Source organism: Nomascus leucogenys, chromosome 21 (assembly GCF_006542625.1).
Source record: "Nomascus leucogenys isolate Asia chromosome 21, Asia_NLE_v1, whole genome shotgun sequence".
NCBI classification, from domain to species: domain Eukaryota; kingdom Metazoa; phylum Chordata; class Mammalia; order Primates; family Hylobatidae; genus Nomascus; species Nomascus leucogenys.
In genome coordinates this window covers 55,264,118-55,291,962 of record NC_044401.1, presented here as the reverse complement: position 1 = coordinate 55,291,962, position 27,845 = coordinate 55,264,118, and the positions used below count along the sequence as shown (strand labels likewise).

The 27,845-nt window shown below is 43.7% G+C and overlaps 1 protein-coding gene across 2 annotated transcripts; it reads right to left on the bottom strand.

Moving 5' to 3' along the window:
• Positions 1-3,795: 3,795 nt before the first annotated feature.
• On the bottom strand, positions 3,796-26,444 carry EMC3 (ER membrane protein complex subunit 3). Of its 2 annotated transcripts, XM_003264958.4 has the most exons (8): positions 26,040-26,438; positions 19,227-19,284; positions 18,795-18,888; positions 15,611-15,715; positions 14,855-14,936; positions 11,701-11,780; positions 10,841-10,923; positions 3,796-5,314 (listed from the first exon to the last, which is right to left on the bottom strand). In XM_003264958.4, exons 1-8 carry the CDS (start codon positions 26,192-26,194, stop codon positions 5,186-5,188), a joined length of 786 nt encoding a protein of 261 aa, XP_003265006.1. In that variant the 5' UTR covers positions 26,195-26,438; the 3' UTR covers positions 3,796-5,185. The 2 variants fall into 2 exon arrangements, with proteins under 2 accessions (XP_003265006.1, XP_012357614.1); XM_012502160.2 differs by lacking the exon at positions 3,796-5,314 and having other exon boundaries at positions 9,781-10,923; positions 26,040-26,444.
• Between the last annotated feature and the right edge of the window lie 1,401 nt (positions 26,445-27,845).

The window sequence follows — 27,845 nt, the reverse complement described above, 5'->3', positions numbered from 1 at the left end:
CAATTCTCCTGCCTCGGCCTCCTGAGTAGCTGGGACTACAGGAGGCTGGATCCGCCTGCCTTAGTCTCCTAAAGTGCTGGAATTACAGGCATGAGCCAACACACCTGATCTGGACATACGTTTTCTTTTCTTTTTTTTTTTTTTTTGAGATGGAGTCTCACCCTGTTGCCTAGACTGGAGTGCAATGGCATGATCCTGGCTCACTGCAACCTCCACCTCCCAGGTTCAAGCGATTCTCCTGCCTCAGCTGGGATTACAGGGGCACGCCATCACGCCCAGCTAATTTTTGTATTTTTAGTAGAGACGGAGGTTTCACCATGTTGGTCAGGCTGGTCTCGAACTCCTGACCTCATGATCTGCCCACATCGGCCTCCCAAAGTGCTGGGATTACCAGCATGAGCCACTATGCCTGGCCAGTATGTTGTCACTTCTCTTGGGTATATATCTATTTAGGAGTGGAACTGCCGGGTCATATGGAAACTTTACATTTAAACTTCTGAGGACCTGCCAGACTTTTCCAAAGTAGCTGCACCATATGATCCCTTTGTGACTGGTGGGGAGACTGAGGCCCAAAGAGGGAAATTGTCTTCTGCAAAGCAACACAGTGAATGTGAGAAAGCAGGAGCCAATCATGGACATGACTTCAATGCCGCGCCTTCTCCTTTGACCGCACTACCATCTCACTCTCACTCCAGTGCTCTCCATACCCACTTCTGCCCCTCCATTCCATTCCTTGCCCAGCAGCAAATCCCTTCACACCAGTCCCTACAAAGGCTTCCTGCTGCCACCATCAGGATGAAGTTCCGCCCCTGAGGGATGACTTATAAGCTCCTCTGCCATCTGGCCCTAGGACTACCTCCTCATTTTGTTTTCTGAGGCAGTTTTAGTGAGCTATAATTCGCACCCCACCCCATTCACCCGTTTTAAGTGTACAATCCAAATGTTTATCATCAGTGTCCTTTCATATTCTACACTGCAGGGTCATGCAGGTCTTGTTTCAGTTCCATGAAAACACCAACATTTTTGCCTCTGAGACTTTGCACACACCGTTGCCTCTGTTTGGAACAGTCTGTATATTTTTTTCTGGCAAGTTCCTCATGATCGTTCACATCTTAGTTGAGATGTTTCTGCTGGGAAGCCTTCCCTGAGCATTCGGGTTGATTGCATGACCTGAAGGATGTTCCCACGGCCTCCCTAGGATCATCCCTGTCACAGCATGTACTATAGCAGTCTGAGTTTTGTTTTGTTTTGTTTTTTGAGACGGAGTCTCACTCTATCATCCAGGCTGGAGTGCAGTGGCACAATCTCGGCTCACTGCAAGCTCCGCCTCCTGGGTTCACGCCATTCTCCTGCCTCAGCCTCCAAAGTAGCTGGGCCTACAGGCACCCACCACCAGGCCTGGCTAATTTTTTTGTATTCTTTATTGGAGACGGGGTTTCACTGTGTTAGCCAGGTTGGTCTAGTAGTCTGAGTTTTTAAGGTCTGTGACTGTGTCTTGTTCATATGCAGTACCTGGCAACACTCAATTCACTATTGGTTGAATGAACAGAAAGATCTGAAAATATCTAGCATGGCCCTGAGCACACTGTAGAAATCCTGCAAATGTTTGCAGACTGCAATTACCTCCAAGGACAGGGACAGCACCTCCTGTTGGGAACATTCCAGATGGTTTGGATGATTAAAGGTTAAGATATTTTTTGTCTGGTACCCATGCCACTTCTTCAGGCAACAGCATCCCAGTTTTCCTTTGGGGAATCACTGCTATTATACCTTCAGTTCTTACAGTTTATTTATGAGAAGCTAAGCAGTTCCTGGAATTTGCACTTGACCCAAGGCAGATTAGTTAAGATGCAATCCTAACTTTTGCTAGATTTTTAAAAAAGGGGTGCTTTCTTTTCACTAGGATTACTAATCTCATGCCTCTATAAGAAAACTGCCTAAGAAGCAGACTTGAGAAAGCAACTGAGTCTTGATGATATCATGAGAGGCCCTGGATCCAGCTGTGCCTGAAGCCAACCACGGGACATTTTAGTTATTGAGTCAATTTCCATTCCTTTTTAATTGCTTGAGTTCAGCTTGTCACCGGCAACTGCAATATTCCTAATCCCATTAGTAACACTCTTTCACATACACACATACCCATCACACGCTGACTGTTGACAAATCAAGCTGACTTTTGTCCTAAGCACGGGTTTACGTACTCACCTCAAATCTAAATTGTATTTTTCTGAGTTGTGTTGTGCAGTTGACTGTCAATATTTAGCTTTCCTTGTATGGTACTTTCTATACCAAGCTTGTCTGGCCTGCAGGCCACATGCGGCCCAGGACAGCTTGGTATGCGGCCCAACACAAATTCATAAACTTTCTTAAAACACTGTTTTTTGTTTGTTTTGTAGCTTATCAGCTATCGTTAGTGTTAGTGTTAGTGTATTTTATGTGTGGCCCAAGACAATTCTTCTTCCAGTGTGGCCCAGGGAGGCCAAAGGATTGGACACCCCTGTTCTATTCCATGATCAGCAAGTAGACATTTGTGGTGTCCTAAATGGTATCAGGTGATAAGTCAAGGTGGATGGAAGAGATGCAATTCTCATTTATAGCCTGGCCCAAATTGAACTCCAAGAAGTACACACAATAAGCACTGCTCCCTAAGCCTGTACGCTGGCTCTGGAAAGAGCCTACTAAAACAACCTTGGCTTTTCCTTTTGACTCACTGATGCCAAGGACAGGTCTGTGCATTTACTACCAGTACAATGGGACAGGAAAGTCTCACACACATTTTTTTATTTTCATTTTTTGAGATGGAGTTTCACTCTTGTTGCCCAGGCTGGAGTGCAATGGCAAGATCTTGGCTCACTGCAACCTCCGCCTCCCAGGTTCAAGTGATTCTCCTGCCTCAGGCTCCCGAGTAACTGGGATTACAGGTGCACACCACCATGCCTGGCTAATTTTTGTATATTTAGTAGAGATGGCGTTTCACCACGTTGGCCAGGCTGGTCACACACATTTTAACCACCCATCTTTGCTACAAGGGAAAAAGGCCAAACCTTGTGTGGGTGAAGAGGCAGACTCAAATGCTCCCGATACAGAGGAACGAGGCCACTACCACTCAATCACCAATTACCATTTGCATGCTACCCAACCTGGACCTTTCCAGGGCATACTGGACCACTCCCCACTTCCTTGGGGTGCAATGAATTGCAGACAGTTTAATCCATGGGCTTTTGCTGATTCTGTTTTCTCTGCTTGGAATGCCCTTCTACACAGAGGAAGTCTTTCAAGACCCAGGTCAAAGGTTAGCTCCCCTGTGAACACTTGTTCCTTTTCTAGAGGTATAAGCAGCCATTTTAACTATCGTTAAAGGTCAGGGTTTCTTAACTTGGGTCTGCAGGTGATTATGAATAAGCTTTAGAGGGACATGTCTGTGTTTATGCCCACATATGTTACTCTGGAGGCCAGGGTCAGAGATTCCAGATTCTTAGATTCAGTGACCTCAAAAAAAGGTCTCTTTTGGCCAAGCACAGTGGCTCATGCCTGTAATCCCAGCACTTTGGGAGACTGAGGCAGGAGGATGGCTTGAGCTCACAAGTTCAAGACCAGTCTGGGCAACACAGCAAGGTATCATCTCTAAAAAAATAATAAAAAATTTTAAAATGCTCTTATGTGTCTCTCTCGTGAGAGAGAGGGCAAGGTTCACATCTCTTTCATCTTAGACTCCCTGCACTGGTCCAAGATAGACAGTCAACTGTTGGCAGAAGGTTGTTAGTGACTTACAGAGGCAACACTTTCACAGGCAAAGAAGAGAAAACAGGATGGTTTAATTTGTGGAGTCAAGAGTCGTTTGTTCTTAATTACCGCACTCAACATGCAAATTATATTCACCTCTTGGTACAGAAATGGCACCCGGTCGCTTCCCTGGGACCTTTAATCCAGAAAGAATTATTCTTGGGCACCCTTATCTGTGTGTCTACCAACAACTGCGGTCTCTCCCTTCTTACAGCAATATGTAAATTCTCTTTTGTTCCAAGCAACTGGGAAATGAGGTCCTTCATCCAAAGGAGTAGCCATTTCCAGTATAGCACCACTGATTTGTCAATGGATTTGATAAGATTTGATATACTGACATCCAGATCAAGATTTTGCATTATTTATAGCCGGTCTCTGATGATCCCAAAGGCACTTTAGAATCTGGCAGTGCCTCAGGGTCACTGATTTTCGCTGGGCAGAATTAAGTGATATAGAAGGTTTGCTGAGTCTGTCCTGGCCCTGGGTATTCACTCTGAAGAGAGTTTATTTGAATAAGGTTTTGACATATTTGGTCTCTATGTCTATGTAGGCTCAAAATGAACAATACAGGGAGATTCATTTTGTTCATCCATAGGTTCTAAACCTTTGGTAGTGGAAATGGTTTACTTGTGTAAAGAAAGTTAACAATACTAACAAAACTAATGGTAAAACACAGGGTGTTTGGATCCCAAGAAAACAGGAGTTTACTGTGGCTAGATGTCAGGCTGACTGCACATAATCATTAGCTATAACTAACAATGCTTCCTCCGAAGACTGGGCTTCTGCTAAGATATATATATATATGGTTTTTTTTTTGTTGTTTTTTTTTTAAGATGGAGTTTTGCTCTGTCGCCCAGGCTGGAGTGCAGTGGCGCGATGTCAGCTCACTGCATCCTCCGCCTCCCAGGTTTAAGCAATTCTCTGCCTCAGCCTGCCAAGAAGCTGGGATTACAGGTGCCCACCACCATGCCCGGCTAATTTTTTTGTATTTTTAGTAGAGACGGGGTTTCACCATCTTGGCCAGGCTGATCTTGAACTCCTGACCTCGTGACCCACCCGCCTCAACCTCCCAAAATCCTGGGATTACAGACGTGAGCCACTGCGCCCAGCCGAGATTTTATATATTATCAGTAGCTTGAGGTTTCCCCCTTTCTCTGACTTTCATTACTAGTCACCAGAAGGAACATTTACAACATTTTAAAAATAACAAGTTGCCCAGCATACTCCTATTTCCTCTAGTTTCAAACATAAAGGGGAACCCAGCCCAGACAAGAACAAGCCTTGCTGCATGCCTGCCAGCTCGTGCATCCTCCTTTTTATTCCAAGAGGTGCCAGCTCCAAACAAAATTACAAGGTTAAGTGCAACTCCAAGTTCCTGACACAGCTAATCCCTGCTCGGTCTTCAAAAAATAGAAGTCTGTAATTCCTTTTTGAACATGCCTTCGAAGTGGAGGTCTTTGGCCATGAGCTCTTCTTCGACATCATCTAGTGCCCACTGGTGATCCGTCAGCTCCAAAGCTTCCCACTCTGTCTGTAATGGAAGAGAACACCCAGGCAGGAAGAGAGGGAATTGTTACTGACAGCTGTGGCTAACCTTTAGTGACCACTTACTCTGGGCCAAAGGCTGGAGTGAGCTATCTGCATGTATAAGCTCATTCAATCCTACAAGGGAAATGCTGCTACCCTCATCCTCTCCTCCCCCTCTTCCTGCCACCCCTCAATTTATAGATAAGGAGACTAAGGCTAAGAGGTCAAATAATTTGTTCAAGGCCACTGGCACTAGGAACTAATAGAGCTGAGATTTAAATTGTGGTCTGACTGCAAAGTCCCCAGCGCTTAACCCGTCTATCAGCTCATGCTTATTAAGCACCTTTGTGCCCCACAGTACTCTTGAGGGATGTACAACAGACAAATTAGCGCTGATTCTCAGCTCTTTAATCAAGGGACTTGCCATCTGGTTTAAATGGTGCATGGTCCACAATGCTTTGACATAAATGGCCCAGGGTATCTTCAGTGGGCCTAAGAACACTTCCTCCAACCTTATGTCCAGATACATAATGGCACTTCATTACAGTTTGTGGGAGTCCAGTAATTTTTAATCACTTTGATGGTGTGAACTAAAAAACTGTTTTTGGCATATAATCATTTAGATGTCAACTAGTAATATGTTGAGAAGAAATAAATTTGCAGAATTTTCCAAGAAATTACATTTCTCAAATACTCTATTAATCTGACTACTTTGCCTTAAATTAGAGTGTCTAAAAAATGCTTTATGAGGTGGGTGCAGTGGCATGCATCTACAGTCCCAGCTACTCTGGAGGCTGAGGCTAAGGATAGCTTGAGCCCAGGAGTTTGAGACTACCCTGGACAACCTATCTTTAGATGAGCCTAGACATAGTAATACCTCGTCTTTAAAAATAAATGAAAACAAAACAAAACAAAACAAAAAAGCTTGCGAGATGTGGTAGCTCACGCCTGTAATCCTAGCACTTTGGGAGGCCAAGGCAGGAGGATCACTTAAGGATGGGAGTTCAAGACCAGCCTGGGCAACATAGCGAGATCCCATCTCTTTACAAATTAAAAAAAAAATTAGTTGGGTGTGGTGGTGTGTGCCTGTAGTACTGGCTCCTCGTGCACCAGTACTGAGGCTGAGGTGGGAGGAATGCTTAAGTCCAGGAGTTCGAGGCTGCAGTGAGCTAGGATTGTACCACTGCACTCCAGCCTGGGTGACACAGTGAGACCCTCTCTAGATAGATAGATAGATAGATAGATAGATAGATAGATAGAGCAAGCTTATTTAATGGAAATACAGATGTTAGCTCCTGAGTGAGTTTCTCAGATATAATTTACACGTCATACAATTTACCCCTTTAATGTGTACAATTTAGTGATTTTTAGTATATTCATATGTGCAACCACCACCACTATCTAATTCCAGAACACTTTTATCATAACAAAAAGAAACCACACACCAAACAGTAGACAGTTCCCATTATTCACCTCCCACAACCTCTGGCAACTACTACTTTATCTTCCGTATCTTTTTTTCACTTATTCTGGTCATATGTGGCCTTTTGTTATTTTCTTTCACTTAGCATGTTTTCAAGGTTCTTCCCTGTTTAACATGATTCAGTATTCCACTCTTATTTATAGCTGAATAACGCTCCATTATATATATTCTACTGTACATACAATGTACATTATATTCCAAAATATTCCATTGTTTATCCATTCATTAGATGATGGACATTTGGGTTATGTCTACTTTTTGATTATTATGAATCATGCTCTGAACACATTCTCACATAAGTTTCTGTGTGGACATGTTTTCAGTTCTCTTGAGTATTTACTTAAGAGTGAAATTACTGGGTCATATAGTAACTATGCTTTAACTGTTTGAGAAATGGCAGAAAAGCTGTTTTCCAAAGTGGCTGTACCATAATCAACAATAGGGTTCCAATTTCTCCACATCCTTACCAACACTTGTTATTGTTCATCTTTTTTTTTTTTATTAATTATAACCATCTGAGTGGGCATGAAGTGGTATCTGTTTTTTTTGTTTGTTTGTTTGTTTTTTTGAGACGGAGTCTCACTCTGTCACCCAGGCTGGAGTGCAGTGGCGTGATCTCGGCTCACTGCAACCTCTGCCTCTTGGGTTTAGGCAATTCTCCTGCCTCAGCCTCCTGAGTAGCTGGGACTACAGACACCTGCCACCACGCCCAGCTAATTTTTGTATTTTTAGTAGAGACTGGGTTTCACCATGTTGACCAAGCTGATCTTGAACTTCTGACCTTGTGATCCACCCACCTCAGCCTCCCAAAGTGCTGGGATTACAGGCGTGAGCCACCATGCCCAGCCCTCTCACTGTTTTTTAGTTGTTTATTTTTTTGAGACAGAGTGATCTCACTCTGTCACCCAGAGTGGAGTGCAGTGGCGCCATCTTGGCTCACTGCAACCTCTGCATCTGCAATGGTGCAATCTCGGCTCACTGCAACCTCCGCCTCCCAGGTTCAAGCGATTCTCATGCCTCAGCCTCCTGAGTAGCTGGGATTACAGGCATGGACCACTATGCCCAGCTAATTTTTGTATTTTTAGTAGAGATGGCATTTCACCATGTTGGCCAGGCTGGTCTCAAGCTCCTGACCTCAAATGATCTGCCTGTCTCAGCCTCCCAAAGTGCTGGGATTAAGGTGTAAGCCACTGCACCCAGCCAAATTTTTGTTTTTTTATTGTGGTAAAATATATGTAACATAACATACACCACTTTTAACCATTTTAGATGTAAAATTCAATGGCATTAATGACATTCACAATGTGTACCCATGTCTACTATCATTTCCAAAGTTTTATGTCCCCTTAAACAGAAAATGTGCACAGTAAGCAATTACTCCCCACTGCCCCCCATCCCATCCTCAGTAACCTCTAACCTACTTTCTTGTCTCTGTGAATTTTCCTATTCCAAATATTTTATATAAGTAATATCATACAATATTAAAGATTTGGGAGTTTGACCCATTTGATTTCTTTTTTCGAGACAGGGTCTCGCTCTGTCACCCAAGCTGGTGTGCAGTGGCACAATCATAGCTCATTGCAGCCTCAAACTCCTCAGCTCAAGTGGTCCCCCCATCTATAGGCATGCACCACCACATTTGGCTAATTTGACCCTAATTTTTTTTTCTTCTGCACTAACATGCCTGTTGAACCATTTGGACTTAACTTTTGTGCATGGTGTGAAATAGGTGCCCAGCTTCATTCTTTTGCATGTAGATATCCTTTTCCCAGCACCATTCGTTGAATGGAGACTATTCTTTCCCCACTGAATGGTCCTGGTACCCTCTTTGAAAATCAACTGATGATAAATAGATGTGTTTATTTCTGAACTCTCCATTTTATTCCATTGACCTATATCTCTCCTTATGCCAGTTTTTATTACTGTGCAGTTTTGATTACTACAGCTTTGTAACAGGCTTTAAAACCACAGCGTGTAAGTTCTCCAATTTTGCCAACATTTTTGCCTATTTTGATTCCCTTGAATTTCCACATGAACTTCAGGAGCAGCTTGTCAATTTCTGCAAGAAAGGCAGGTTAAGATTTTTATAGGGATTGTGTTCAATCTGTGGATAAATTTGGAGAGTATTGCCATCTTAACAATATTAAGTCTTCCAATCTATGAACATGGATGTCTTTCCATTTATTTAAGTCTTTAATTTCTTTCAGCAATGTTTTGTAATTTTTCAGTATGTCAGTTTAAATCTAACAAAAGGCCATTTCTTTTTTTTTTTTTTTTTTTGAAGTCTCGCTCTGTCACCAGGCTGGGGTTTAGTGGCGTGTAATCTCAACTCACTGCAACCTCTGCCTCCCGGGTTCAAGTGATTCTCCTGCGTCAGCCTCCCGAGTAGCTGGGACTACAGGCATGCATCACCATGCCCAGCTAATTTTTGTATTTTTAGTAGAGATGGGGTTTCACCATGTTGGCCAGGATGGTCTCTTGACCTCGTGATCTGCCCACCTCAGCCTCCCAAAGTACTGGGATTACAGGCGTTAACCACCATGCCCGGCCACGGCCATTTCTTTTGTTAGATTTGTTTCTAAATATTTTATTCCTTTTGATACTATTATAAATAAAATTGTTTTACTTTCACTTCCAATTCTTCATTACCAGTGTATAGAAACACAATTGATTTTTGTATGTTGAACTTATTTATTAGCTCTGTTAGTTTTCTTGTGGATTCTTTAGGATGATCTATATACAACACCATGCCATTTGCAAACAGAGAGAGTTTTATTTCCTTTCTAATCTGAATGATTTTTTATTTCTTTTTCTTGCCTAACTGCCCTGGCTAGTACATCCTGGACAATACTGAATAGAAGTGGCAAGAACAGACAACTTTGTCTTGTTCTTGATCTTAAAGGGAAAGCTTTCAGTCTTTCACCATTGAGTATGATGTTAGCTGTGGGTCTGTCATAGATGCCCTTTATCAGGCTGAGAAACTTCTCTTTTTTTTTTTTTGAGACGGAATCTTGGTCTGTCATCGTGCAGTGGCACGATCTTGGCTCACTACAGCCTCCACCTCCCGGGTTCCAGTGATTCTCCTGTCTCAGCCTCCTGGGTGGCTGGGATTATAGGCACATGCCACTATGCCCAGCTCATTTTTGTATTTTTTTTTTTTTTTTTTGAGACGGAGTTTTGCTCTTGTTGCCCAGGCTGGAGTGCAATGGTGCAACCTCAGCTCATTGCAAACTCCACCTCCTGAGTTCAAGCAATTCTCCCGTCTCAGTCTCCCGAGTAACTGGGATTACAGGTGCCCACCACCATGCCCAGCAAATTTTTTTTGTATCTTCAGTAGAAAAGAGGTTTCACCGTGTTGGCCAGGCTGGTCTTGAACTCCTGACCTCAGCTGATCCACTCGCCTTGGCCTCCCAAAGTGCTGGGGTTACAGGTGTGAGCCACCACACCTCGCCCATTTTTGTATGTTCAATAGAGACAGGGTTTCACCATGTTGTCCAGGCTGGTGTCGAACTCCTAACCTCAAGTGATCTGCCCACCTCGGCCTCCCAAAGTGCTGGGATTACAGGTGTGAGCCCCTGTGCCTGGCTGGAACTTCCCTTCTCTTTCTAGTTTCTATGATGAAACACAGTGAGATTTTGTTCCACAAAAATCATACTAAATTTTGCAAACTCTAGAACCTTTTTGTGAAAAGGCCCTTAGTATTGTTTTTTTAATGCAATTTATATCTGATGTCTATGGGGTTCAAAATGGTTCAAATTATTCTAAATGTTTACCTGGCACCTCCGATTGGATTATTTTACAGCATCATTGATTGTGTGGATTAAATTCTGGTGAGCATTTAAAAACCAGTAAAAGTACCAAGAATTTCCATTTACTTAATAGATGATTCTGTCTCAGGAAAAACAGACATGTAAACTATGTTTTTGCTAAGTTTAAATTAAAACGATGGAACCACACAACACTCCCTGCAAGGAAGCTATTTTTAAAATAGCTCTTGGTAACACCTTTCAGAGCATTGCTGTGGCTTTGAAAGGTGAAGGAGTATACCTTGAAAGCTTTGTTTGTGTCTGCGGGCATGGCCATGGCTGCTCCTGTCATCTGCTCCTGCATCATTCGTGATTGGTCAGCGGCTGCAGCGTAAGACACACTTACATGAGTGCCAGGACTCAGCAAGCACCCCAGCACCCAAGGGGAAGAATGGGCTTCACACAGATTAGAGAACTGGACTACGGCCTCACTGACTGGCCCTGTCACCCATTGGCTATGTGACTCTAGGAAAGTCACTTTGTGTCTCCTGAAAAATGGGGATAGTAACAGCAAAAGAGATCACTAAAGGAAGCTCTAAACTTTATTTCAAATTTCAACAATAACAGCCACCAGTTATTGAGCAACTACTGTATGCCAAGTACTTCACTAAGCGCTTTGCATATTCTTCCTCATCTGTTCCTAACAACCCCGCAGGTTAACTAATAAAGTCCTTATTTACAGATAAGCAAATAGAGAATTCGAAGTTAAATAACTTGTTAAGTAACTTTTCTGAAGTCCCAGCCAGTAAACAAGAGAGTAAGGATTAGTACTGGCAAGGGCTCTAGTCAATGAACTGACAAACCAGGCCTTCTTTAAGCTTTAGGTTCACAGGCTTACACTGCTGGTGCTGGATCCCTCACATGATGGTATCAGACTCTGGGGAATCAAATACTGTACCAGTCGTTGCCAGAGAGAATTGAGATCTTCAGTCTGACCCCTGGAATTTTTAAGACTCTTTCAGAATACCTCAGAAACTGAAGGAAGGAAACATTTTATTTGACTATGGTAACAAACAGTATAACCTACAAGACTTTTCTGGCTCTAACATGGATGATCCATCTATGGAAGTATTTGCTTGGTAAGCCTGACATGCTTCTTACCATTATCTTGGCCCAGAATCAGAGAGTAAATGCTCCGAAGCCCAAATACATTGAGGAAGTACCAGGATGCAGAACTCACCCTGGCAAAGCAAAAGGAAAATGGTGTGGTTAGTTATTATATCAGAGAGTAATGCAGTTCCCACTTCCCTACCACCCAAAGTTGTTCAGTGTTTGTAAAGAAGTCACCTCGGATGGGCTATATTCATCCAAAGCACAACCACAGAAGAAATACAAGTTGTTAAAGCAGTCTCGCCAATACAGAACTATATTTCAAAAAATCCAAGGATGACTCCCATTCTGAATTCCATTCCCTAGAGGAAATCACAAGTGTTGGTGTGTTCCATACTTTTTTTTTTTTTTTTTTTGAGATGGAGTCTCGCCCTGTCACCCAGGCTGGAGTGCAGTGGCGCGATCTCGGCTCACTGCAACCTCTGCCACCCGGGTTCAAGAGATTCTCCTGCCTCAACCTCCTGAGTAGCTGAGACTACAGGCACACACCACCATGCCTGGCTAATTTTTATATTTTTAGTAGAGATGGGGTCTCACCATGTTGGCCAAGCTGGTCTCGAACTCCTGACCTCAAGTGATCTGCCCACCTCAGCCTCCCAAAGTGCTGGGATTACAGGCGTGAGCCACTAGGTGTGTCCCATACTTACAAGAAGGGATGAGATGTGGATTTCAGGAAATACAGTACCGAGGACTATAGCTACTGGGAGAGCCATTCCAAGTTTTGAACTATATCACTGAGGCTTCCTTTAGCTTAGGTTTCCTACTCAACCTCCATAAAATAAATATGCTTGCATATAATAAAAACTAAAAACAAAAATGAGTATGGAAAATGATAGATAAACGGAAAGATCCACACTCATTCCAACAAGTGGGTCACATAAGGGCAAGAGTCTATTCTGGTTACTCCATAGGCTGCAGGTAAGTAAATGGCCTGTCTGAATACAATGTTGCTGATCTCACCAGTGGTAATTGTGCACCCAGGTTCCAGTCTCCCTTCTGTCCATGACAGCATTTTAATCACATGCCTCTCTGGATGCTGAGAAAAGATAAATAAGCTTTTCTCCAACCCATGAAGTTTTTGTTTAGCCCAATGAGACTGGAAGGTAAAAGTAGAATAGACTCATGCTACTCATGTAAGGTACAGCTTTTCTTCTCTAGCAGAACTGTGCATGGCCCAGACATCTCAGCCTCTGGCCTCTCTTGCTCCTCCCACACATCCTAGAGGGCTCTGCTCAAACCAAGTAGTCAAGATTACCACTAGTAATCCCCATTTTGTCCGTTATTCTTTTCCTCTTGTTTATGCCAGTCTTTGGGAAGCCACAGGCAAAAGAGTCTGGAGAGGCTACATGAAGCAGCATCACTAGGTTCCAGATATTGTAGCAGTATTTTCTAAGAGCTTTTCAGATTTTAAGTTTTTTTATTCTGCCATTCAAAAAAAAATAGTGGTATTCAGAAGGAGAAATCTCTTTTAAAAAATTATAAAGAGTGGTAAGTAACACATGGGTGCTGGATTTGGACAGATTTTGTCATCAAATGTCAATTCCTATACAGGTTTCATAGGTTGCTATGAGGGTAAAATATGGAAAATGCTAAGTCCAGTGACTAGAACTAATGAAAACTATTATCATTAATAGTAATGTACTTTGGAAAAAAAAATACAAACTTTCACTCTCATAAGCTCCAGGGTATTACTAAAAATGATTGCCTCGCCAGAATTCCTGGCTTAAACTTTTAACTTTCTGGAGGTTGATACATCCACCCCTGCATTCTTAAGTCCCTAGTTGTGACAGAAAAGAGGTGACACATTCTTTCCTTTTGCTAGACTCATGTAAAAGTTGCCATAAACCACCCATGGCATTTTGAGTGGAGTTTCAATGAAAAAAAAACAAAAAAACAAAAACAAACAAAAAAAAAAACTTTGGCCGGGCGTGGTGGCTCATGCCTGTAATCCCAGCACTATGGGAGGCCGAGGCAGGTGGATAACTTGAGGTCAGTAGTTCGAGACCAGCCTGGCCAACGGTGAAACCCTGTCTCCACGAAACATAAAAAAATCACTCGGATGTGGTGGTACACGCCTGTAATCCAAGTACTCGGGAGGCTGAGGCAGGAGAATCACTTGAACCTAGGAGGTGGAGGTTGCAATGATATCGCACCACTGCACTCCAAGCTAGGTGACAGAGTGAGACTCCATCTTGGAAAAACAAAACAAAACAAAAAAACCTTTAAAAACCAATTCCAATGAAGTATGCAAATTAGAAATCCTCATCTTTTTTTTTTTTTTTGAGACGGAGTCTCACTCTGTCACCCAGGCTGGAGTGCAGTGGCGCCATCTGAGCTCACTGCAAGCTCCGCCTCCTGGGTTCATGCCATTCTCCTGCCTCAGCCTCCTGAGTAGCTGGGACTAGAGGCACCCGTCACCACGCCCGGCTAACTTTTTGTATTTTTAGTAGAGATGGGGTTTCACCGTGTTAGCCAGGATGGTCTCGATCTGACCTTGTGATCCGCCCACCTCGGCCTCCCAAAGTGCAGGATTATAGGTGTGAGCCACTGCACCCAGCCAGAAATCCTCATCTTTTTTTTTTTTTTTTTTTCTGAGGGAAGTTTATTCAATAGGATAAGTCTTTATTTTTTATTTTTATTATTATACTTTAGGTTTTAGGGTACATGTGCAGGGACACTGGTTTTAGATTTTGGTTTGTGTGGTTTTTGTTTTCATTTTTTCTTTTTTTTGAGATGGAGTCTTGCTCTGTCGCCCAGGCTGCAGTGCAGTGGCGCAATCTCAGCTCACTGCAAGCTCCACCTCCTGGGTTCACACCATTCTCCTGCCTCAGCCTCCCGAGAAGCTGGGACTACAGGCGCCCGCCACCACGCCTGGCTAATTTTTTACATTTTTAGTAGAGACGGGGTTTCACCGTGTTAGCCAGAATGGTCTCGATCTCTTGACCTCATGATCTGCCCACCTCGGCCTCCCAAAGTGCTGGGATTACAGGTATGAGCCACTGCGCCCGGCCTGTTTTTGTTTTCTTGAGACAGGGTCTTACTCTGTTGTCCAGGCTGGTCTCAAACTCCTAGGCTCAAGTGATCCTCCTGCCTTGGCCTCCCAAAGTGTGGTTTGTGTTTTTATTAAACAAAAGAAAGTTCTTACCAGGATGCATCTAATGTGAGTAGCTCGATTCCTTGCTGTAACATAGGCTTAAAACGGAGGGTCAGTGGAAATGGGACCTTGGCTGCAGAGAAGAAAAAGTTCACAATCACTCTGAGCTGTTTTATTTTTAGAATAAGTGTGAATCTTTCTCAGAGGAAGTGGGAACTCTGTGCCACAGAGCTTTTGGAAAACGACTTCCACAAGGAAATCTGTGGCAATTTCTGAAAAAAAGACAGTCAAAATGCCACTCTGCTCTAGTTTCCCTGCATAATACCTGCCTCTAGCTTACTGAGGAAGCAGGGACTCAAACCGAGCTGTGACCTGAAATTTGGAAAAAACTTGCACCAATCTGTCAAACTCTAAGTGAAATATATAAGCATAGGACTATATTAATAAGAAACCAAATTTATTAAAATCAAATCAACTTATAAACAAATAGAAAACTCACCCTAACACCTAGCAAATGAAGTCAAAATAGAAATATGCTTCCCTTTATCCTGCTCAACGAGAATACCGTATTAGTTTTGGAAGTAAGCTAGCAAGTCACTTGCTTGAATCTAATCTGGCCAAAAAGCATCCACATCATGAACTTAGGATCATTTTTGGGCAAAAGCTGTAAAAGTCATCACATATTAAATTTTTTGTTCACGGACTATTACCAGTTTACAAAAGAAAACACAGGACCTGCGATATTAGTGTCTCAGTAGCACTTGAATTTCTCTGGATAACATGAAGTCGGCTGGGTCTGTAACTTACTTGTGACAAAGCCTGAGAATGTCATGTTGATCCATCCACCAATAAGAATCATAGGGAGGACATTTGTTACATTCCCTTTCATCATGTCTGTCAACATAGTAGGATCTAAGACAAAAGCACAAACAAGAAACCACTAAGTTTTACCTTTGTTGCTGGGAACTTTCTCCTGATTTTCTGTAAAAAAAATTTTTTTTTTTTTTTTTTGAGATGGAGTCTTGCTCTGTCACCCAGGCTGGAGTGCAGTAGTGCGATCTCAGCTCACTGCAAGCTCCACCTCCCAGGTTCACACCATTCTCCTGCCTCAGCCTCCTGAGTAGATGGGACTACAGGCGCCCGCCACCACGCCCAGCTAACTTTTTGTATTTTTAGTAGAGACAGGGGTTTCACCATGTTAGCCAGGATGGTCTCGATCTCCTGACCTCGTGATCCGCCCACCTCGGCCTCCCAAAGTGCTGGGATTACAGGCATGAGCCACTGCGCCTGGCCCCAATTTTCTGTAAATTTTTAATGTACTTGATAATTAAAATAAGTTTATTGTAAAAAAAAATCAAATGACATAAAAATGTATGATGTAGATAGTTCTTTTAAGCCCATTCTCTAAACACTTAACTATTTGTTGTATATCCTTCCATCTTTCTCTCTACATATAAACATTATAAATTTTATGTATATAATAATCATAGTATATCCTTTCTGTATGTGTGTGTGTGTATATATATATACATATATATATATACTATTCTTATTAATATATTGTGGGTGCTATTTCCACACTGGTATAATAGCTCCCTCTCAATATTTTGTTTTTGTTTTTGTTTTTTGAGACAGAGTCTCGCTCTGTCACCCAGGCTGGAGTGCAGTGGCGCGATCTCGGCTCACTGCAAGCTCCGCCTCCCAGGTTCATGCCATTCTCCTGCCTCAGCCTCCCGAGTAGCTGGACTACAGGCACCTGCCACCACGCCTGGCTAATTTTTTGTATTTTTAGTAGAGACGAGATTTCACCGTGTCAGCCAGGATGGTCTCGATCTCCTGAACTCGTGATCTGTCTGCTTCGGCCTTCCAAAGTGTTAGGATTACAGGCGGGAGCCACCATGCCCGGCCTTTTTTTTTTTTTTTTGTTTTTTGAGACAGAGTCTCACTCTGTCGCCCAGGCTGGAGTGCAGTAGCATGATCTCAGCTCACTGCAACCTCCGCCTCCCAGGTTCAAGTGATTCTCTTGCCTCAGCCTCCTAAGTAGCTGGGATTAGAGGCACACACCACCATGCCCAGCTAATTTTTGTATTTTTAGTAGAGACTGGGTTTCACCATGTTGGCCAGACTGGTTTTGAACTCGTGACTGACCTCAAGTGATCTGCCTGCCTTGGTCTCCCAAAGTGCTGGGATTACAGGCGTCAGCCACAGTACCCAGTCTCAAAATTTTTAATGTCTGCATAGGATTCCACGGTGTGGTCACACCAATCACTTTTGAGTAGACCTATCGATTGTTTCCACTGTTTTTGCCAGCAAACGATAAATGATGCTGCTGACAATTATCTTACACATACGTCCGTGTGTTTATGTGTTTCTATAAGAGAACTTCTTAGAATTTCTAGGTCCAAGGATTTGTACATTTAAAATTGATAGATATTGTCAGACTGTCAGCAAGGCTCCACTTCTTGCCACTCCTGCCAATGGTGAGGGAGCCTAACATCCTCGACCTTGACAATAGTGGATCCTGACAATTTTTTCAATCTTTTGACAGCTTACTGGGCTGAAAAAAAAAAAAAAGGATATCTTGGCTGGGCACGGTGGCTCACACCTGTAATCCCAGCACTTTGGGAGGCCAAGGCGGGCGGATCATGAGGTCAGGAGATCGAGACCATCCTAACACGGTGAAACCCCATCTCAAAAATACAAAAAATTAGCTGGGCGAGGTGGCAGGCGCCTGTAATCCCAGCTACTCGGGAGGCTGAGGCAGGAGAATCGCGCGAACCCGGGAGGCGGAGCCTGCAGTGAGCCGAGATCGCGCCACTGCACTCCAGCCTGGGTGAGAGAGCGAGACTCCCTTCTGAAGAAAAAAAAAAGATATCTGGTTTTAATTGATATTCCATGGATTATTAGTGAGGTAAAGTAACTTTTCATATATTTAATGGTCTTTTGTTTCTTGTAAATTTTCTTAAAAATTTGTTAAAAAATTAACTCCATACAACCTTAGTCACTTAAAAAAAATTAATTATAATACCTTCCATATGGGTTTAAAATAGCTGGCTATCTCACCTAAAGAAGTGAATAGTACTAAAATGAGAGGACAGTCAACACAGAACAACAAATTACTTTGTTTTACTTTTATTTATTTTTATTTTTATTTTTCGGAGATGGAGTCTTGCTCTGTCGCCCAGGCTAGAGTGCAGTGATGTGACCTCGGCTCACTGCAACCTCCACCTCCCAGGTTCAAGCAATTTCCTGCCTCAGCCTCTGGAGTAGCTGGGACTACAGGCACTGCCACCACGCCTGGCTAATTTTTGTATTTTTAGTAGAGACGGGGTTTCACCATGTAAACCAGGCTGGTGTTGAACTCCTGACCTCAGGCAATCCGCCTGCCTCGGCCTCCCAAAAATGCAAGGATTACAGGCATGAGCCACCACACCTAGCCTGTTTTACTTCTAACGTGCTGTATTTTTTACATGACTGGGATCAGTGGAAGTAGAAAATGTTAGAGCCAAAACTGTAGGGTAGACCAAACAATCACATCTAACAACAAAATCAACAAAATGGCACATTTTGGAAGTACTGCACTCTTCCTCATTTAGGCAGAAGCTGGGCAGCCACCTGTCGGAAGGGGATCCAGGCACTGGGTGAGAGCAGGCTGGAATGCTTTTCCAACTGTGCTCCCTAGAATCCTGGGTCCCTAGAACAGCAATAAGGAGAGACCCAGGGACAATAGCTCTGGCCTCCTCCCCACTCCATCAGCTGAGAACTATTTTTTTTTTAATCCACTTTATACATTGGGGTTCTCAGAAAATCTAACTGAAAAAGAGAATTCCACTTCCATAGATCCCTGTATCAGATGATTTCTAAGGTCTAAGATTACTATCTTCTGCAATTTAACATTTAAATAAAATGACACCCTCCCTGCCCACCCCACCCCACTCAAATACCCATGTTAAAAATCTTCCTTAAAGATGAGTGAAGGGAACAAACATACCAGTCATAGGAGAAGGTGGCACTACCTTCCTTTTAGTTTTTTTGAAAAATCCATCCTCTGGATTGTTGAAATAATATTTTCGTGTCAAGAAAGACTAGTAAAAAAAAAAAAAAGGGTTTTAAGTCTAAGAACTATGACACAGCAAATTGTCAAATTACTCCCCAGGGGCTTAGTCAGAAGGCCTTTAGGATATATTGTTCCACTCAGAGCTGTCAGCCTACTTGGCAGGCGACCTGACACTTTAGCTGAGTCACATTTAAAAACAATTTCCTAAGAAGGGTGAGGTCACCATGACAGCAAACACCACCAAGCCACAGCTTAATTACTAAGTTGCCAACCTTTAGCTTTCCCCAGAGCCCCCTTATAAAACATTCAGATATCTACTGCCCAACAGTGAATCGTGGAGCTTTTTAATAAAAGATAAATGAGTACCTGTTTGGGAATGTATTTTCCATTTTCCCTGAGGACTCTGCTTCGAATTAGGACTTGACTGAAAAATACAACCAACACAATGAGATTTTAAAAAGTGAAACACTAGAAGAAAATGGGAGAGTCAAGTAGAAGACCTATTTAAACACAAGAGAGGGCCTATTTGGCAACAGCTCTGTGTGGAAACTTTCCAAAATACAAGTATCTTTAAAACCAACGTAAACTTATTTAACCGAACAATTAGGTTTTCAGAAAAGTATTTTTCAAAAGTGACTGTGTTTCTGAACACATAAATATTTCAGAGGAAGGTACATTTGGGACATTACATTCAGCTTTTTCTTATTTGATAATAAGCTAGGAAGACACTTTCTCTGAGTGAAAAGAATAGTTGGACACTGCTCAGGAGATCTGGGGTCAGGAGAAAGGGAGAAGAGTGAGGATAAAAGAAGGAATTTCTTATTACCTACAGAGAAATGAGAACAGGCCTTGAGAGGGTTGCTATCTGATGGACAAATAGAAAATCTACCCAGAAGTCAGACTGTTAGAAAGCTCTCAGTAAACATTTATTGAATAAATAAATGAAATTACTAGGTGATCTTAAATCAACTATTAGAGCCATAGTTGATCAAGAAATATCGTGCTAGGCCAGGTGCAGTGGCTCACGCCTCTAATCTCAGCATTTTGGAAGGCAAAGGCAGGTGGATCACCTAAGCCCAGGAGTCTGAGACCAGCCTGGGCAACATAGCAAGACCCTGTCTCTAAAAAAAAAAAAAAAAAAAAAAAAAATTAGCCAGGCTGGTGGCACATGCCTGTAGTCCTGTAGTCCCAGCTACTCAGGAGGCTGAGGTAGAAGGATCACCTGAGCCCAAGAGGCAGAGGTTGCAATGAGCTGAGATGGCGCCACTGCTCTCCAGCCTGGGCAACAGTTAAGACCCTGTCTCCAAAAAAAAAAAAAAAAAAGAATACAGTGTTATGCAACAAATGGGTGTTGCTAAGACACAAATGACAAAACAGAGATCAAAATATTAATTTTTTTCTAGGTACTCAAAAGTTCATTAAAGGAGGAAAAGAGGAAAAGGCCCTTAAAGTAATGGAAATAGTCTTGAAACGTGAAAAAAAATTATGAACAGAAATGAACACAGTAAAACCTGTGCTTGGTAGGGGCCACGCGGTGGCTCACATCTGTAATCCCAGCACTTTGGGAGGCCGAGGCGGGCGGATCACGAGGTCAGGAATTTGAGACCAGCCTTGCCAACATGATGAAACCCCGTCTCTACCAAAAATATAAAAATTAGCCGGGTGTGGTGGCCTGTGCCTGTAATCCCAGCTACTCCGGAGGCTAAGGCAGGAGAATCGCTTGAACCCGGAAGGTGGGGGGTTGCAGTGAGCCGAGACGACGCCATTGCACTACAGCCTGGGGCGGGACTCCGTCTCAAACAAACAAACAAAAAAACTGTGCTTGGCTTCCTATCTCTACTCAATACAAACCACTTGTTCTAAACAGTCAGTACCCCGGGGTCTCCCTTGTCACACTACACATATTCTAGTTTCTCCACATGCTGGGAATGTTCCAGTGCCCTTTCCTTTCCAAGTTCTACTCCATCATGCCTTAACACCTTCTTCAAGCCTCAGCATCTCCACGAAGCTTTTCCCAATGCCTGGAGCCCTCATGGAATTCTCTCTGCTTCCTCCTCCCGAGCTCATTATGCTATACAGTTCTCTACTTTATCTACACGGCTATAGAGGCAACATGTAATACATTCTGCTCCCTGGGTGCTAGTCTAAAGATACTCAAAAGTGTGGTGAATGCTAGTCTGTGATAAGCACAGACACTGAGAGTAAGGATTTAGAGACTTTTATAATAATTTGACATTGTCACAACATCCAAATACATGACCAAAATATTTTACAAAAGTATTAGCCTATAAGAGATTAGAAATTTAAAAAACACAAAACCCCAAAACTGGTCCTTCACCATTGACAGTATAAGAAGCACTGGGTCTAGAGTAATGGGTAAAAACTTAAGCTCTGGAGTTGAACGCATGGGTTCAATCCCATCTCTGCCACTTATTAGCCATGTGATCTTGAGCAAGTCACTTAAATTCCCTAAGTCTCTATTCATATTCTGTACAAGGGTAGATTTATTCTTTCATTAAACAAATATTTCTTGACCTTCTAAGTGCCAGGTGACATGAAGAACGGTGATCAAAATACAAATATCTTATGATGGTCAAAGTCTAGTGAGGGAGAAAGACATTAACCAAATAACCAGAAGAATAAATGTGAAATTCAATTATCACGTCCTAGAGAGATGGATGGTATTGCAAGAGTGCATAACCAGGAGGTGATGGAGTCTGGGAAGTCAAGGTCTGAGATTTGGGTTTGCTGAGGATGTAGGATTAAGCTGGACTCTTCGGGATGAGTGAGGATTACCTTGGCAAAGTGCTGGTGTAAACAAAATGGGCAAAAGCCTCACAGAAGTAAACACTCTGCTTCTGAGGACCTGAGAAAAGGCCATATGACTGGAAGAAAGAGAACTACAGAAAATGTGAAAACAAGACTTGAGAGGTGTGCAAGAGCCAGACTATACAAAATCATGTGGTCACACTGTATTTTTTTTTTGTTTGAGATGGAATCTCACTCTGTCTCCCAGGCTGAACTACAGTGGTGCAATCCCAGCTCAGTGCAATATCTGCCTCCCAGTTCACGCGATTCTCCTGCCTCAGCCTCCCGAGTAGCTGGGATTACAGGCATGTCCCACCATGCTCGGGTTATTTTTTGTATTTCTAGTAGAGACGGGGTTTCACCGTGTTAGCCAGGATGGTCTCAATCTCCTGACCTCATGATCTGCCTGCCTTGGCCTCCCAAAAGTGCTGGGATTATAGGCGTGAGCCACCGTGCCCTGCTGCTAATGGACATTTATAGTATATTTAGAAAAATGTTTTATACCACTGGGTATGCCTATACCTAGTGGCTCATGCCTATAATCCCAGCATTTTGGAAGGCCGAGATGGAAGGATCACTTGAGCCCAGGAGTTTGAGACCAGCCTGGGCAACGGAGGAGACCCTATCTTTGCAAAAAATTTAAAGATTAGTGAGCGTGGTGGCACACGCTTATAGTCCCAGCTACTCGAGAGGCTGAGCTGGGAGGATCCTTGAGCCTGAGATGTTGAGGCTGCAGTAAGCCTTGATTGTGTCAGTGCTCTCCAGCCCGGGTGACATAGCAAGACTTGTCTCTTAAAAAAAAAAAAGAAAAAGTTTTACAACTAAAACACACCTTTTTCTTGGACTTAGGCCGGTTCAGCGTGTACAGCATTTTGCCCAAGTCAAATGATGACTTGATGAGGCCGAGCCACTCCATGTCAGAACTGGTATAATCCAACTACCTCATTTAAGGGATGCAGCAATTATGAGCAGAGACATTTTCTCTAGAGCAGTGGTTGGTTCTTCACGGGGGTGTTACTGCCCTCTAGGGGGCGTTATGGTAATCTGTGGAATTTATTTTTTTTTTTTTTTGAGACAGAGCCTCCTTCTGTCGCCCAGGCTGGAGTGCAGTGCAGCGATCTCAGCTCTCTGTAACCTCCACTCCTTAGGTTCATGTGATTCTCCTGCCTCAGCCTCCCGAGTAGCTGGGATTACAGGCACATGCCACCACGCCTGGCTAATTTTTGTATTTTTAGCAGAGATGGGGGTTCACCATGTTGGCCAGGATGGTCTCGAACCCCTGACCTTAAGAGATCTGCCCACTTCAGCCTCCCTAAGTGCTGGGATTACAAGCATGTGCTACTGTGTCCGGCTTCTTAAGGAAATGTTCTTGGCTGGGTGCAACGGCTCACACCCTGTCTCTACTAAAATACAAAAATTAGCCAGGCGTGCTGGCGCATGCCTCTAATCGCAGCCACTCAAGAGGCTGAGGCAGGAGAATCACTTCAGCTGGGGAGGCAGAGGTTGCAGTGAGCCAAGATTGCACCACTGCACTCCAGCCTGGGCAACAGAGTGAGACTCTGGTCTCCAAAAAAAAAAAAAAAAGTTCTTGTAAACAGACTACACTAATTGTGAATTTCACTTTGTGGTTACAAAAGAGAGCTTTGGATCTGATATAATTCAGAACCATTGCTCTAATAGTGAACCATGGGCAGAAAATTGTGGCAGAGAATCTATGACAGCAGGAATCATGGTTGAAGAGGGTTTAACCTGGGAGTGAGACTGATCTGAGTTCAAGTACAGGCACAATATTTCTCTACTTTGAGAAGACTGCTTAACTTTTCCAGGCTCCCTGGAATTGTAAAAATGGGTTTAGGAGTATCTGCTTCAGTGCTAATGTAAGGCTAAAATAAGAAAAATTTACAGGTGCCAAAAAATGCTAAATGTCTGAGCTTTCCCCACTTCGCATTTTTCTACAGCCTTTTTTTCTGTGGTAAATACACTTTTTTTTTTTTTTTTTTTTTTGAGAGGAAGTCTCGCTCTGTCGCCAGGCTGGAGTGCAGTGGCGTGATCTCAGCTCACCACAACCTCTGCCTCCCGGGTTCAAGCGATTCTCCTGCCTCAGCCTCCCGAGTAGCTGGGACTACAGGCATGTGCCATCACGCCCAGCTAATTTTTGTATTTTTAGTAGAGACAGGGTTTCACCATGTTGGCCAGGATGGTCTCAATCTCTTGACCTCATGATCTGCCTGCCTCGGCCTCTCAAAGTGTTGGGATTACAGGCGTGAGCCACCATACCCGGCCAGTAAGTTGACTTCTTTTTTGTTTTTTTGAGACAGAGTCTTGTTCTGTCACCCAGGTTGGAGTGCAGTGGCGCAATCTTGGCTCACTGCAAACTCCGCCTCCTGGGTTCAAGCAATTCCACTGCCTCAGCCTCCCAAGTAGCTGGGACTGCAGGCACCCAGCATACCACGCTCAGCCAATTTTTTGTATTTTTAGTAGAGACAGGGTTTCACCGTGTTAGCCAGGATGGTCTCGATCTCCTGACCTCGTGATCCGCCCACCTCGGCCTCCCAAAGTGCTGGGATTACAGGCGTGAGCCACCGTGCCCGGCCAGTAAGCTGACTTCTTAAGGTTCACTTCAGGGTGGGGTGCTGGCTCTGGTCAGTTCTGAAACTAATGCTACAGAAAGATAAAGTGATCGCTGTGGTATAGTGGAAAAAGCCCAATACCAGAAGGCTTGGTGTGAAGTCCTCAATGTCACCCTGTGTGACCATGGAACTTGTGAAAGCCTCTGTTTCTATAAAATGAGACAATATGTGCCTTATAGAGTTGCTTTGAGTTTTAAATAAGTTAATGAATATAAGTGCTTCACATAGTACCTGATATAGAGTAAATGGTTATTATTCTTCTTGGCATAATTGGGAAGAACTAACTGAAAATGTTACAGTAGTGCTTCCTAAACTTCAGTCACTCTCATGCCATGTTAGAATTTTTGTCCAGCGCTTGTATCATTACATATTTAATACTTTTTATATATCAACTTTTTCCCCAACTATATGATTTTAAAGGAATCTTTAAATTACCAGCAAATGGAAATCCAGTATTGTCACAAAAAAGAAAATAACTTAAGTACAACAGAAACAAAACAACATTATTAAATTTTAACTAGATACTGTTACCTGTGAAAAGTTCTTAGCCTGAGGCTTACTCTCTTTATTAAAACGAGAAATTAATGTGAGAGAGAGGTGCTAAAGATATAGTAGCACTTACCTGAGATGGTTTCTGGAAGTAATCAGAACTGACTGAAAATTGCTTGTTTTTCTAAGAGACAAGGTCTCATTATGTTGCCCAGGCTGGTCTCCAACAATCCTCCTGCCTCAGCATCCCAAGTAGCTGGGAGAAAACTATTACTTTAATATGAGGGGGTACATGTCTAGATAACCACCTATAATCATCTCAAATTCCATTATCTGTATACAAATATTGCAAGGAGGGGCTGGTCGCGATGGCTCACACCTGTAATCCCAGCACTTTGGGAGGCCAAGGTAGGTGGATCACCTGAGGTCAAGAGTTTGAGAACAGCCTGGCCAAGATGGTGAAACCCTGTCTCTACTAAAAATATAAAAATTAGTCGAGTGTGGTGGTGCGGGCCTGTAATCCCAGCTACTCGGGAGGCTGAGGCAGGAGAATCGCTTGAACCTGGGAGGCATAGGCTGCAGTGAGCTGAGATGACGCCACCGCACTCCAGCCTGGGCAACGAGAGCGAAACTCCGTCTCAAAAATAAGCAAACAAATAGATAAATAAATACTGCAATGAAATATGTGAGGAAGTTGCTTCCACTCTCGGGGGTGGGGGGGGGAATAATTACAATTCCTTACATCTCTAACGGCAGTTTTACAGACTGCAAAGCGCTTTGGTACTTGGCATCTCAGCTGACAGTCCCACCAGGCCCGACGCCTGGAACAGTAATTTGGTAGAATGCAGATTATCACACTCACTTGACTGGATGTTACAAAGACTAAAAGCTGTAACGCACCTGGCACTCTTCTCAACAAAAGGGTGGGATGGAATAGTTCATAGGTAAACCCACCGAGGGTTGGTGACCAACCTAAAGTATTAACAGTACTGTTTTTTTCAACACTCAATACGTTAGATCCTGTGCTAAGGGCTTTATAGACATCACCTAATTTGATTCCTACCTGTCTATGAAGCACGTACTGTTATCATCCCCATTTCACAGAGGACAAAAGTGAAACATAGAGGTAACGGGTAAGGTCACCCTGTCAGTGGGGGCGCGACGTGAACCTAGGCAAATTGACACAACTCCTACACTTTCTTGCCCAAGGTCACGGCGGTGTGAGGTAGGCTGGAGAAGGGAGGGCGCTGACCTGTCAGATACTTGTTCCTGGGTGAGCTTCTTGTCGCTCTGCAGCAGGATGGACACGTAGTGGCGGATCATGCCTACGAAGAAAGTGATGATAACGATGGGTAGGACCACCCAGAGGCGGATGTTGGAGTCGAGCAGCAGTTCTGGCCCTGCCATCTTCACTGAAAGCTGGCTCCCAGTCTGGAATGGGCGAGCTTCTCTTCTCCGAGGCGCAGTTGCTTCCCTTCCGCTTCGCCTCCGGGCCTTCTCACGCCCCTTTGCCCGGGTACCCCAGAACTCTCCTGTAACCGTGAGCCCAGCTTGCTGCCTTCAGCTGGGCTGCCTGGCCTCCCACTTCCGGCGCGAAAGTTGACGTCATGTCGTGGCGCGCTTCGGTGGCGTCAGAACGGCGTCGGGCCTGGCGGGAAAGTGGAAAACTATCGGCGGCGGGCCGGGCGCGTTGGCTCACTCCTAGAATCCCAGCACTTTGGGAGGCCAAGGCGGGCAGATCACGAGGTCAGGAGATCGAGACCATCCTGGCTAAAACGGTGAAACCCCGTCTCTACTAAAAATACAAAAAAATTAGCCAGGCGTGGTGGCAGGCGCCTGTAGTCCCAGCTACTCGGGAGGCTGAGGCAGGAGAGTGGCGTGAACCCGGGAGGCGGAGCCTGCAGTGAGCCGAGATTGCGCCGCTGCACTCTAGCATGGGCGACAGAGGAAGACTCCGTCTCAAAAAAAAAAAAAAAAAAAACTACAGGCGGCGACGGCTTCTCGGTGAGTAAATAGAGCAGTGGTCATAGTTTCTCGAGGCCCCGCTCCCCTGCGACCTAATCTCTTAAGTCCGGGCCGCGGTCGGCGTTCTCTGGGGCCCCGCGCCCCAAGCCTCGGCTTCCTCATCTGCCCTGAGATGGGATAGTCCCCACAGGTACCTTTCTGCGTCGTTAAAATGAGGAAATGAGAAAGGCTTTTACCCTCACCCCCTTCCCGTTGAACTAGTCCAGGCGGTCGGCCTCATCTCACGTCTGTTCGGCTTCTCTGGAAGCCAAATGGTATCGCACATGTTAAAGGCGGGTGCCTGGAAGCCGAACGCCCTGACTAACTGAGAATATTGACTAATCCGGATAGCATTGAGGGGAGGAAATGGAGCTATTCAACAGATTCATTGATCTATATAAGCTGCTATAAGTTACATTTACTCTTTCTGTGTAGTACCTCACAGAATTCTGAAATTTTGGATATGACATTCTATGACATTGCATTTAGCTATTCTCACAAATCTGTTTTTCAAAATGTCCAACGTTTAAAATTTTTTCTTCCTCAGTCTTTCAGGAGATTGTCATGGTCGAGAGACTGGACTGCGCCTACCCACCATGAATGAGCAGAACACCATAGCTAATATTAACTTTCTGCAGGTAATCTCTGAGCTTCGGGAGAAGTTGGATCTGCAGCATTGTGTTTTGCCATCACGGTTACAGGCTTCCCAAGTAAAGTTGAAAAGTAAAGGACGAGCAAGGTAAAGAGCTCATGGATAATTGCCACCCTTTTCCTCACATAGGATGTCACAATTTTCTGACATCCCACAGTCAGAGTTGGAGCTTAATACTTAGAACTACAAATAATGGTACTATTATGACATTTACATCTAGAATTATATCGTTTTTCAAATTACATATATGTATGTGAGTATGTATGTGTTTATATGTTTTCTTAGCCATTCAGATCAATCCCAGACAGACTACAGTGCAAGTTTATTAGCCATCTTACACATGAGGTTGTCATTTGCTCCAGGGTACATGGCTACTAAGCAGGAACTCAGATCTTGTAAGTT

Bases quoted from the DNA above. Each gene is read 5' to 3' on its own strand.
- EMC3 (XM_012502160.2), bottom strand. From the start codon at position 26,194: ATGGCAGGGCCAGAACTGCTGCTCGACTCCAACATCCGCCTCTGGGTG. The intron at 18,889-19,226 runs GTACTCATTTAT...TTTTTTTACTAG, and splicing joins GAAAATACATTCCCAAACAG to TCTTTCTTGACACGAAAATA. The intron at 11,781-14,854 runs GTAAGAACTTTC...TTGCTTTGCCAG, and splicing joins CTCACATTAGATGCATCCTG to GGTGAGTTCTGCATCCTGGT.